Genomic DNA, 13,314 nt, shown 5'->3' with positions numbered 1-13,314 from the left:
TTTACTCTGCTTTATTTTCTTTTGAAGTCCTTACTGGACATCATATTATCTATTAATTTGCTTATTGTTTATCTGTTCTTTTTTTTTTTTTTTTTTGAGACGGAGTTTCGCTCTTGTTACCCAGGCTGGAGTGCAATGGCGCGATCTCGGCTCACCGCAACCTCTGCCTCCTGGGTTCAGGTAATTCTCCTGCCTCAGCCTCCTGAGTAGCTGGGATTACAGGCATGCGCCACCGTGCCCAGCTAATTTTTTTGCATTTTTAGTAGAGACCGGGTTTCACCATGTTGACCAGGATGGTCTCGATCTCTTGACCTCATGATTCACCCGCCTCGGCCTCCCAAACGGTTGGGATTACAGGCGTGAGCCACCACGCCCGGCCTTGTTTATCTTTTCTACTAGACTGTACACCTCATGTATGTAGGACATTTGTTTTGCTCACGGCTGTCAAGTACTGGAGATATCCCAATATCTGACATAGAAAACAATCAAGAATTATTGGTTGAATTAATAAGTTAATAAAATTAATGAATACCACCTCACTGAAGTGGTGTGTATATATATATATATATATTTAAAATATCTGGTTTTGTGCTCATGACCAAAACCAGAAAAAACTTGTATAAAATCAAACTTGGTGGGCTGGGTGTGGTGGCTCACACCTGTAATCCTAGCACTTTGGGAGGCCAAAGTGGGTGGATCACCTGAGGTCAGGAGTTGAGAGACCACCCTGGCCAACATGGTGAAACTCCATCTCTAAAAAAAAACAAAAAACAAAAAACAACTTGGTGCAGAATAAGAAAATTAATCTTGGTTACCATATTATAAGGAAATTGGAGATTTTAGTTTCAAAGGAAAATAATTAGAAGAGGATTTAGTGGTGGGAGAAAGGGAAGTTGCTATGTAAGTAAACATTAAGAAGATATTAGTCTTTCTAAGTTTGTAGGAAGGACTGAGAGGTAATAAGTTTGGAATCTGAAAGGGCACAATGGCCAGAAATGATCATGATTTGTTGATACAGTTGTGAAATACACATGCTGGCACTAGAGGGCACTCAATGATGCCTGGGCAAGACAGGTTTAAAACAAAAGGCAGCACTATGTCACAGAATCTTTAGGAAAAATTGCCCCTACACAGTCTAGGATGAAAATAGAGATTCAAATCAGATTTATATAAACTAATGGGTAATGGTATTAAACTAAAATAGGAGTTTTAAGAGCTTTCAATTTAAAAACACATATGACAGGCTGGGCACGGTGGCTCACGCCTATAATCCCAGCACTTTGGGAGGCAGAGAAGGGCGGATCATGAGGTCAGGAGTTCGAGACCAGGCTGACCAATATGGAGAAACTCCATCTCTACTAACTAAAAATACAAAAAATTAACTGGGCGTGGTGGTGCATGCCTGTAATCCCAGCTACTCAGGAGGCTGAGGCAGGAGAATCGCTTGAACCCGGGAGGTGGAGTTTGTGGTGAGCCAAGATACAGCCATTGCCCTCCAGCCTGGGCAACAAGGGCGAAACTCTGTCTCAAAAAATAAAACAAAACAAAAAACAAAACAAAAAAAATTACCACATATGACATACCTTAGAAATTCTAATTTTAAATAATTCAAATGTCTCACTCAAAAAACAAAACGAAGAAGACTAGTTTTTCTCTGGGATATTTTTGGGCAAGTATCTTGGGTTTCATACGATGACTCTTCCTTCTCTTCTGAATAGTGATTACTTGTCTATTTAATTTCTTCCCCACCTATTTCTCAAGCTAAAATTTTAAGACATTAGCTCCTTCTTTGACAAGAAGGCAAAAAAAATTTAGGAATTTTACAACAGCATGGGAAAGGAAGACTTCTCCTAAGTTATCATACAATCTCCTCATAATACACCAGGAGCTCCAGCTTGAAGTAAACAATTGACAGGCAGAGGTCTTTCTGGAAATTTCTGTAATGACCCTGTGATAGCCCAGACAAAGAAATAGCAAAAATGTGATAAGAAGAATAGCCATTATCAATGAAGTCAGTGCAGAGACCATTATCCTATTCCATGTGATATATAATTTTTCTTGAAATACAAGTGTGTTGTGAGCATTAGAGGTCAATATATCTACACGAGCAATCAATATATACACATACCAGCAAGCTCAAAGTGCTGATGCACAGAGTAGCTCGAATAGATTTCCTATCCAAAGGCCCTCTGTAGGAACTCATGACATAACCCAGAAAGTGACAGTCTTACCAACTCCAAATCTCCACCTCTGCTTTTTCCACTCTGTCTAAATACTGGAGTACTGGACCATCTTCCCTGGAATTTTCTTTAAAAAATAAATAAATAAAGCTCCACCAAGAGTTATGTTAAAATGTGAGGTTCTAGAGAATCAAAGCCATGATTAATGGGGACTCTCTGCTTTCTTACTTTCCATTCCTTTTTTTTTGAGATGGAGTCTTGCTCTGTCTCCTAGGCTGGAGTGCAGTGGTATAATCTCAGCTCACTGCAACCTCTGCCTCCTGGGTTCAAGTGATCCTCCTGCCTCAGAGGAGCTGAAATTACAGGCATGTGCCATCATGCCCAGCTAATTTTTCTATTTTTAGTAGAGACAGGGGTTTGCCACGTGGGCCACGCTGGTCTCGAATTCCTGACCTCAGGTGATGCATCCAAATGCTGGGATTACAGGCGTGAGCCACTGTACCGGGCCTCCATTCCTTTTGAATCACTAAAAACAAACAGATAATAACCATCTCAAATAGCCTTGGGGCCTTCCATACCTTGAAGAACCTGTATTTGTTTAGTGGATTCCTCAACTTGATTTCGATATGCTTTTCTTTCTTCTTCCAAAAGAGCTAAAAGTAAAAACACAGTATCTATTAATAGTTTTGTGAATTAATGAAAGTAGTCAGAGTTGAGCAGCTAGAAATTTCTTTTAAAATTCTCTCCTAAAAGCTAACTGAAAGAAACAAAAGTTAGGGAGCAAGTATTATCAGTATTAGCAGTTAAAGATTTTAGGAGCACAAAACTGTAGTAAGTAATAAATCTATTCAACTGAGTAGTAGACTTTTCTGGACCTGGTATCACCAAGATAATATGTTCTTTCCTTAACATGACAAGCAGTTTTCATAATTGTTAATCAGCATTTTGAACTTAAATTTTTAAAAAGACTTAAAATTTTCATATTTACTGCCAAGCACATAGTAAACACTAAACTAAAAAATTGCTGTTTACTAAATATTTTTTCATTGCAATTTACTATATTGGCCCGGATCCTCCAAAAGGTTCAAGTTAAGTGAATACCAATTCTAATTTCTTTGAGAAGTAGGAAAGAAGTAGTAACAAGAAGTTCCCAGTTCCCTCCTGGGATTTAAATCTTCCTACTAGGCAGGAAGGCCATCTTAGAGAACATGAGGACTCCATAGGTCATTCACTTTCTCATTTTAAGACTCTTTGAGTTACTAATTGTCTGCAACTAGGTAGTTACTGTGAATGATACAGAAATGTAAGCTCTAGGGAACTGTACAGATGCCACCGCCTTATGACACTACAGATAAGTGAGCTACTAGAAAAGAAAGTGGCCAGGACATTAGCTAACATTAGTTGTAACTAAAATTTAGAAATTTGAGTTTTCCTTTTGTTTTACTTAATATGCAATTAACTTTTAAGATCTCTCAATTAGTAAAGATATTACTTGATTTTCACAACAATAGTGTGAAAGTAGAGCAACTGTTAACTCTCCTCATTTTACTGACCTGAAACACAAGTTTAGAGAGGTCAAGTAAACATAACAAGATCACATATCTCATAAAGTTGTGAATCTGAAACGTGCCTCCAGACTCCAAGTTTGGGACCATCCAATTACATTGTGCTGCCTCCACACATCCCTAAAGAGCCAAAGTAATCTTGATCTCACCTTGAAGCTCAAAGCATTTTTGTTTACTTGTTCTAGCTAGCTCCTGGGCTTCGATCAATTCCTTTCGAAGATGCTGTATTTCTTGTTTTGCCTCAATTTCTGACTGTGCACCCTGCAAGTCATCTGACAAAAACATGTTTATTTTAAAAGCAAGAGTTAGTATCACACTATAATCTCTACAATAAAAGACTGGTAATCTCTTTCATGTTTACACATACATAGTTAAACAACAGAACCACTGAGTTAAATAAAACTTAGAAGCAAACTCTAGTAAGCATTTTAGTAGTTGGGAGAAAACACAAATATGGTTATATATATTAGTAATCATGGTGATGACACTATAAAATATATGTTAGCAAATTATATATTCACAATTTTAGCATCAAAATAAATAATTACAATGATAGATTATAATTCATCGCTTATTAAGATTTGAAATTCAGTGAGATGAGCAAAATGCTATTCTTCTTCATCATTTTGAAATTTCTTGATAACCAGTCGGAAAAATTTTACTTGGAACTTAACTGGCTATGGATAACAAAAAGAAACTCTTTGTCAAGAAGCAGCTAAATATAAGTACAATTATCCTAATTATGAAACGCAAAATAAAAACTAGGCTGAAAGCTCTACTGAGCCTACTTTGTCATCATCTTTTCCCCAACACACACATATAACAAATATCTGGGCCAGGCCCGGTGGTTCACGCCTGTAATCCCAGCATTTTGGGAGGCCGAGGAGGGTGGATCACAAAGGCGGTCAGGAGATTAAGACCATCCTGGCTAACATGGTGAATCCCTGTCTCTGCTAAAAATACAAAAAATTAGCCAGGCGTGGTGGCACGTGCCTGTAGTCCCAGCTACATGGGAGGCTGAGGCAGGAGAATTGCTTGAACCCAGGAGGCAGAGGCTGCAGTGAGCTAAGATCACGCCACTATACTCCAGCCTGGGCCACAAAGCAAGACTTTGTTTCAAAAAACAAACAAAAACAAACAAACAAAAAAAACCAAAACAACAAAATATCTGCTGAATATATTAAATGATGTAACCTAAGTGATTTCACTGAAATAAATTAAATCCAGCATTCTATTTCAAATATGCCCCTTCCCCTAAACTCCTTCCTCTCCAGTCACTCTGCTCTTTTTTCATTGTATTAAAACTTTCTGCTACTGAACACTGCCTGTAATAAACATATCATCAGGTAAGCCATATTTTTCTAGTGTATTCTATTTGAGTATCACTTTGGCTTATAAGTACCTCAGCATAATAACTTCAATCCATCAAAAAAGAGCTAAGAATAAATTTCACAATACAATTAACAAAAGGGTTTTGGAAATTACATATATATACTTTCATATTCATAGATTATATTCTATTTTTCTCTCTAGAAAAATTGTATTCTAGACCAGGCACGGTGATGTTCATGCCTGTAATCCTAGCACTCTGGGAGGCTGAGGCAGGCAGATCACCTGAGGTCAGAAGTTTGAGAACAGTCTGGGCAATATGGCGAAACCTCGTCCCTACTAAAAATTAGCTGGGTGTGGTGATGAGCGCCTCTAATCCCAGCTACTCGGGAGGCTAAGGCACAAGAATCCCTTGAACCCAGAAGGTGGAGATTGCAGTGAGCCAAGATCACACCACTGCACTCCAGCTTGGGCGACAGAGCAAGACTCTGTCTCCAAAAAAAGAAAAAGAAAAAAAAATTGATTCTGGATTCATCTACTCTAGTCAACCTGTTAATTCTTCCTTCAAAAGGTCTTTTGGCCAGGGAGGGGGCATAAAGACAGAGAAAGAGAGACTTTCCAGAGACACTATTGCATTAGTTACAAAACTCTCACAGCTCTTTCAACACCATCCACTGGAGTCTGCAAAAGTCCTGGCCCCCATTTCTGGATTTGTCATTATGTAGAACAATGCTCCTTTTTTAAAGGAATATTTAGGAGAGAAGCATCATAATGCCTACATCTTACATTCCAGTGGTTTGACAAAAACATTGACATTAATTCTTCAAGTAGATATTTTCCTTGCTCTGTGATAGAGTTTTCCAACCTTAGCACTATTGACATTTTGGGCTGAATAAAATCTTTGCTGTGGGACTACCCTATGAATTGTAGGATGTGTAGTAGTTTTCCTGGTCCCTATCCACTAGATTCAGTAGCCCCTCAGCTTGCCCCAACCCCCAGGTCACAACAACTAAAAATGTCTTCAGATATTGCCAAACATCCTCTGGGAGGTAAAATGTCCCATGTTGAGGACTATTGCTCTATGTTAATAATTTGATAACCAAGAAAAAAAATTTATACACGTTTCTTTTTTATAAAAGCACTGGCTATTAATTTTGAAACAACCTTCTGGGTATTCTAAAAATGCTCAAATAAATATATTGCAGATAAAGGAAGTCACTTTTCTCACTGTTGAAGAAGAGAATTACAGATACGAAAATAGGTAAGATAGAATTAATCCTCTGGGCCGTGCACAGTGGCTTACACCTATAATCCCAGTACCTTGGGAGGCCAATGCAGGCGAATCACTTAAGGTAAGGAGTTCGCAACCACATTGTCTCTACTAAAAATACGAAAATTAACTGGATTTGGTGACACACACCTGTAGTACCAACTATTCGGGAAGCTGAGGCAGGAGAATCGCTTGAATTTGGGAGGCGGAGGCTGCAGTGAGGCGAGATCATGCCACTGCACTCCAGCCTGGGCAACAGAGTAAGACTCTGTTTCAAAAACCAAAAAAAAAAAAAAAAAAAGGAAAAAAGAAAAGAAAAAAAGGATTAATCCTCTGGTGTAGGGTACGAACTTGAATAAATCTGAAGTTATACATATAGAAATACAGATATGTGTGCAACTGTACACACACACACATGCACACACTCACACTTCTTAAGTCTGTCCACTGAGTGGGGTTAGAAGCAATTATACACCAGTAGCAATGAGGACACCAAACATTTAGATCTTGGTTTCTCTTTTTTTGAGACAGGGTCTTGCTCTGTTGCACAATCTAGAGTATAGTGTTGCCATCACACTTCACTGCAGCCTCAACTTGACCTCCTGGGCTCAAGCTATCCCCCTTCCTCAGCCTCCTGAGTAGCTGGGACCACAGGCATGTGCTACCATGCCCAGCAAAATTTTTAATTTTGTTGTAGAGATGGGGTCTTGCTATGTTGCAACAGGCTGATCTCGAACCCATGGGCTTAAGTGATCCTTGGCCTCATAAAGTGCTGGGATTACAGGCATGAGCTACCATGCTGGGCCATGTCATAAAGAACATTACTGAGAAAACTGTCAAAATGTGAACAAGGTATTTGGATTTGAGAATAGTAATGTACCCATGTTAATTTCTTAATTTTGAGAATTGTATGGTGGTTACATAAGAGAAGTAAGAAATGCACACTGAGGTATTTAAGCATAAAGGCCATCATGTCTGCAACTGATTCTTTGTTTTGTTTTCTTTCGATTCAAGACAGGGTCTGCCATTGGCCAGGCTAGAGCACCATGTCACAATGTTTGCTCACTGTAGGCTCTACCTCCTGGGCTCAAGCAATTCTCATACCTCAGCCTCAAGAATAGCTGGGACTTAGCCAGACATGCACCACCGTGCCTGGCTAAGTTTTGTTGGTTTTTGGTAGAGACAGGGTCTCACTATGTTGCCCCTGGTCTTGAATGCTATATAGTGTTTGATCACAGAAGTGGAGATGCCAAAAATCTTTACAAATTAAGCTTAATAAACACAGACAGGCTGGGCGTGGTGGCTCACGCCTATAATCCAAGCACTTTGGAGGCCAAGGCGGGCGGATCACCTGAGGTTGGGAGTTCAAGACCAGCCTGACCAACATGGTGAAACCTCGTCTTAAAAACAATAATAATAATAATAATAATAAACACAGACATAATAATCTAACTATATTCAAACTAATTGAGTACTTAGTGTGCAGATCCTTTTTCTAGAAAACCAAGTACCTTATTATTATTTTTTAAATCAAAGACTAATGAGCAATTCTTTCTGTGTAAAGGTTGATCAAGGTCTCATTGTAATCGTATGGTTGTGTGGGAAAATGCATTATTAGCTTATTGTGGCTTGGGTCCAAAGTCATTTTATTTAGACATGTAAGTCACATGGAAATAAATGTTATTTAAGAGTAACTAACATAAGTCATAAAGATGAACAGAATCTGTTTTTTCCTTAACACGAATTGTGTGTCTTTAGGACTGCCTGGTGTACAGTCTGGGCCAGGGTCCAGTTTTTCTCAGACCAAAGCTAAATCCTATAAATTCGTACTATAAATGAACTGACTCAATTAACCAGCCCAGGCCCACAGAATACTTACCTACATAATAGCCTAAAATTAAATTTAGTGTTACAAAATATTTTTAAAAGAGTGACTGGAGATTCAACTTAAACTCTGACCTTTGCTTTAAATATATTTAAGACACACTGAACCACTTGGTAAAGGGCCATATCGAAGAATTTTTTTCCCAAATTCTATTTTGCAGGTGCATGCTTGTGAAACGCTGATCCAGCCATTACATAGGTCATGTCATCAATTGATAAAAGTGACCTGGCAAGTGGATGTGTCCTCTTTCCATTATTATCACTCTTCCCTTTAGTTGCAGGCTTGGTTGATGAGAATAACCTTTACAATGCAGGAAAATCATCTTTCCATTGTGGATATGTGTGGCCATGTGAAACAGTCTCAGGTGGCAGCCTCTTATTGTCAATTCTTACCCCTTTGCCACTCTTTCTGAACTGCCAGGTTCCTTCTCAACAGCTGGATCTTTTACTTTCCCCATTGTTCTTTTCTTCCACTAGAAATTCCCTCTGCTACCACTGATCACCCCTGTGCAGAGAATTTCCAAACCTGGTTCCTGTTTTCTGTCTATAGCTTCCTTGTGTATCTTATCTCTGTATCTCTCAGGTCAATAAAACAGCAGAGAAATAAAAGAAAACGACTTGTTGGTTCTAGTTTCTGTTCTGCACATCCAGCTTCATCTCCAGTTTCTAGGGTGACCATATAATAAAACTGGGACATCTTTGAATATGAAAGAGAGCACTTTTGATGATAATTATGCTGGGACAATAGGCATAAATGGTTCCAGGCAAACTCATGGTCACTCTTCCTGTTTAGCATGTGCCAAATTAAAACCATTACAGCGGCCACCAGGACACTTTTTCTTCCAGAAACAAATGTTTGTTAATTTTCAGTCACTCAGGGTCAAATCCCAGAGTTATAGCTGACTTTCATCTCTCTCCCATATATAGTGTCTCAGCCAATGGATTCTAGGTAAGATTACCAAGGGAGAGATAAAAGATAAGAATAACAGGGCAGCAAGTGGGTTTTGCTCTCTTAAATTTCCACAGTAATTACCCTAGTTCAGACTCTCAAATGATTAAGCCTCCTGATGGCTCTACTTGTAGCCTCTATCTACTCCAGTTCATTCAATAAACCTCCCCCAAATACAGATCTGATCATATCATTGCTGTGCTCAGAAGCCACTGAATTGTTATAATGATCACTCCACCTTACAAAACACTCAAAGGATTATGTGAACAAACTTTAATTATACTTATCAATCCTCAAACCCAACCCGTATGATCTAGCTTGTGATTTTTAATATTTCCTTTTTCTAAGAAGGAAATATTCTTGTATCTACTCTTCTTGTAATCCTACCCATTTAAAAATATTTTACAGATGTAAATTTAAAAAAATCTATAACATCTTTAAGACAAGACTAAAAAGAAATAATACCTATAATACTATAATCACACTGGAAAAAAATGAGCAATTTCTTAATTGCTTGATAGCCAGTCAGTATTAACATTTTCCATTGTCCCAAATTTATTTTACAGTTGAATTGTTTGAATGAAGATTCATACAAGGTTCACACATTGTAGTTAGTTGACATATCTCTTAAATCTCTCTTAATTTATAGGATTTCCCCCATCCCCTTTCCTTTTTTTCCCCTTCTAATTTAATTGCTAAAGAAGCTAGGTTGTGTGTCCTGTAGAATCTTCCACATTCTGGATTTTGCTGGTTGTCCTACAAATTGGCAGTTGAAGCTACAGTCTTGATCTGATTCAGGTTTAGTTTAGTTTTTTTTTTAATCACTGAATATATCACATATGGTAAGACACATTATTTATAGAGTCATTTCAATGACTTTTGTCCCATGAAACTCAAAATGCCTTTCTTCCCCATCCTCCAAAACAAACAAACAAAAAACCCTGGACATTCTATGCAACAATCACCAATAATCAGCTTATCATCTATACCTGTCTGTGTGGAAAACAGGGGAAGGAGTAAGTCCCCTTGTGGGGTCCTTAAGGATCACTCCAACACAGCTGTGGGAATTATACTTGGAGAGGCATATAAAACTAAATGATTTATTATACTCAAAGGTCCCAGAGAGTGAGGCAAGGTACACCATGCGGGGAACCATATGGTAGCCCAAGGAATGGGCTCAACCAAACAGGTATAACTGATAGAGTGAGGGCCTGTAGGCAAATGCTTGTATTGAGGGTCAGGATACACAAAAAACAAAAGGCATGAGGTGATTTCATTAAATTTCATTAGGGCCGGGCGCCGTGGCTCACGCCTGTAATCCTAGCACTTTGGGAGGCCGAGGCGGGTGGATCACGAGGTCAAGAGATCGAGACCATCCTGGTCAACATGGTGAAAACCCCATCTCTACTAAAAATACAAAAAATTAGCTGGGCATAGTGGCGTGTGCCTGGAATCCCAGCTACTCAGGAGGCTGAGGCAGGAGAATTGCCTGAACCCAGGAGGCGGAGGTTGCGGTGAGCTGAGATCGCCCCATTACTCCAGGCTGGGTAACAAGAGTGAAACTCCATCTCAGAAAAAAAAAAAAAAAAATTTTTCATTAGGCCACTGTCAGGGAAGGGGAACTTATGGCAGGGACCAGCCTTATCACACTGGTGCATCTAGTTGCCGGGGCACAGTGTTCACAGCCTGTTTGTGGAGATGTTGAGGCATAAGGAAAATACAAAGTTTTAAAAAATTTACTATTAATAGTTTGTCTAGAAATCCCTTAAATCCCAAGGATAGTTTTTTGTTTGTTTGTTTGTTTGTTTTAGACAGCGTTTCACCATGTTGGTCTGGTCAGGATGGTCTTGAACTCCCAACCTCAGGTGATCCACCCGCCTTGGCCTCCAAAGTGCTTGGATTACAGGCGTGAGCTACCACGCCCGGCCTTGTTTTTGTTTTGAGACAGAATCTTGCTCTGTCACCCAGGCTACAGTGTAGTGGCATGATCTGGGCTCACTGCAACCTCTGCCTTCTGGGCTCAAGTGATCCTCCCACCTCAGCCTCCTGAGTGGCTAAGACTACAGACACACACCACCATGCCTGGCTAATTTTTGTAGAGATGGGGTTTTGCTATGCTGCCCAGGCTGGTCTCAAACTCCTGGGCTCAAGTGATCAGGCCGCCTCTGCCTCCCGAAGTGTTGGGATTACAGGCATGAGCCACCATGCCCAGCCCGACTGTCTTATTAAACTTTAAAATCACTGCAGTCCTTGGCAAGGTTCCCCAAATAGAGCAAATTTGTAATAGACATGATTTGAAGTGAATTCAATTTTAAAAAAATGTTTTATGGGAGATGGTTTCAAGCATATAGAAAACATAGTTTGATTAACTTATTTCTCATTTAAAAGTAGCATAAATAGATCAAAATGATTACTATATCAGGGAAAAAGTACTATTGCTATCATCATTTTAATTATATCTCATAATAAATATTTATTATTATTTTCCTTGTCCTAGCCGACTAATAGACAAGTAGTACACAATAATTCTAAATAAAGATTGGCTATTTTTTAAAAAGGTGAGAAAAAAACTTGAAAATAATGGTTCAGGAAGTCAGGCACAGAGTTTGAATAAGGAAAATAAATGTAGCTTCCTTATATAGCTCTAAAGGTCAACACACTGGTCTAGTAATTTATACTTTTAAGAGAAAATTATGTCAGTCTACTGAACCTAATTACACAAAGCATAACCACACATAATCAAGGATAACTAAAAAGTAAAGATAATACACCATTTTTAAGAGAAATGCCAGATATAGTATGCACCTAAAGTAAAATAAATAAATTTTAAAAAATAAAATTAGGCCGGGCGCGGTGGCTCAAGCCTGTAATCCCAGCACTTTGGGAGGCCGAGGCGGGTGGATCACGAGGTCAAGAGATCAAGACCATCCTGGTCAACATGGTGAAACCCCGTCTCTACTAAAAATACAAAAATTAGCTGGGCACAGTGGCGCGTGCCTGTAATCCCAGCTACTCAAGAGGCTGAGGCAGGAGAATTGCCTGAACCCAGGAGGCGGAGGTTGCGGTGAGCCGAGATCGCGCCATTGCACTCCAGCCTGGGTAACAAGAGCGAAACTCTGTCTAAAAAAAAATAATAATAATAAAATAAAATTAAAAAAATCAAAAGAATTTGTAAAACTCTTATAAGAGAAATTTTACAAAATAAAAACTATAATGACCATAGAGGGCTATAATAATTATCTCCTGGAGACTCTTCTAAAATATGCCTCCTTCTACTTGGATGATTTTTCTTTTTTCTTTTTTTTGGAGACTGAGTCTTGTTCTATTGCCCAGGCTAGACTACAGTGGCATGATCTCAGCTCACTGCAACATCCACCTCCCAGGTTTAAGCGATTCTCCTGCCTCAGCCTTTGGAGTAGCTGGGATTAGAGGTGCCCATCATCGCTACTGGCTAATTTTTGTATTTTTGCAGTAGAGATGGGGTTTCACCATCTTGGCTAGTCTGGTCTCCAACTCCTGACCTCATGACCCACACGCCTCGGGCTCCCAAAGTGCTGGGATTACAGGTGTGAGCCATGACGTCCGGCCTGGTTGATTTTTCTTTACATCCAATCACTCACTGACTTAATGGTCTATTCTTAAAATCAAGCTGCAAAAAGAAAAAGGCAGCACGGGGGGAGGGACACAAACAAACAAGCTGGGTAGGGTGGCTGTAGTCCCAGCTACTTGGGAGGCTGAAGTGAGAGGAATGCTTGAGCTCAGAAGTTCAAGACCAACCTGAGCAACTTAGCAAGACCTCATCTCTAAAAACAAAATGAAACAAAATAAGTAAAAAAAAATTAATAAAAATTTAAAAATCAAGCCACAAATTCTTTCAGCAGGAATTTATAAAGATACAAATACTACTTCATTAACCAAAGTTGGCAATCATACAGAAATGTAAGGAAAGTCTTAGAAGTTCTTTCACCTTAACTTTAATCAAGGTTAGGGAAACTCTGACCCATCTTCATCAATGGCCCCTGAAGCAATTACTAACAGCATCTGCACACAGCAACCCCCACTCCATGCATCTTATATTTTCCAGTCTTTTTCCTACATCTTCCCCTTTCATTACCTCTTCCTTGAGTCTGACTTCCT

At 39.2% G+C, this 13,314-nt stretch overlaps 1 protein-coding gene across 39 annotated transcripts in view; it reads right to left on the bottom strand.

The window, feature by feature from the left end:
- The window catches only part of SLMAP (sarcolemma associated protein), a 181,898-nt gene that overhangs the window by 18,390 nt on the left and 150,194 nt on the right, over positions 1 to 13,314 (bottom strand). For 25 of the 39 annotated variants that reach the window (XM_064367241.1, XM_012462777.3, XM_012462782.3 and 22 more), the window contains 2 exons: positions 3,895 to 4,017; positions 2,759 to 2,833 (listed from right to left, as the gene is read on the bottom strand). In XM_064367241.1, coding sequence (XP_064223311.1) covers positions 2,759 to 2,833; positions 3,895 to 4,017 — 198 coding nt within the window. The remainder of the gene's footprint in view (positions 1 to 2,758; positions 2,834 to 3,894; positions 4,018 to 13,314) is intronic. The other 14 variants (XM_064367249.1, XM_064367253.1, XM_064367251.1 and 11 more) reach the window with 1 other exon arrangement.

This window comes from Aotus nancymaae, unplaced genomic scaffold, assembly GCF_030222135.1.
Source record: "Aotus nancymaae isolate 86718 unplaced genomic scaffold, 86718_ANA_hifiasm-v0.15.2.pri h1tg000067l, whole genome shotgun sequence".
NCBI lineage: Eukaryota > Metazoa > Chordata > Mammalia > Primates > Aotidae > Aotus > Aotus nancymaae.
This window is presented reverse-complemented; position numbering and strand designations above follow the sequence as displayed.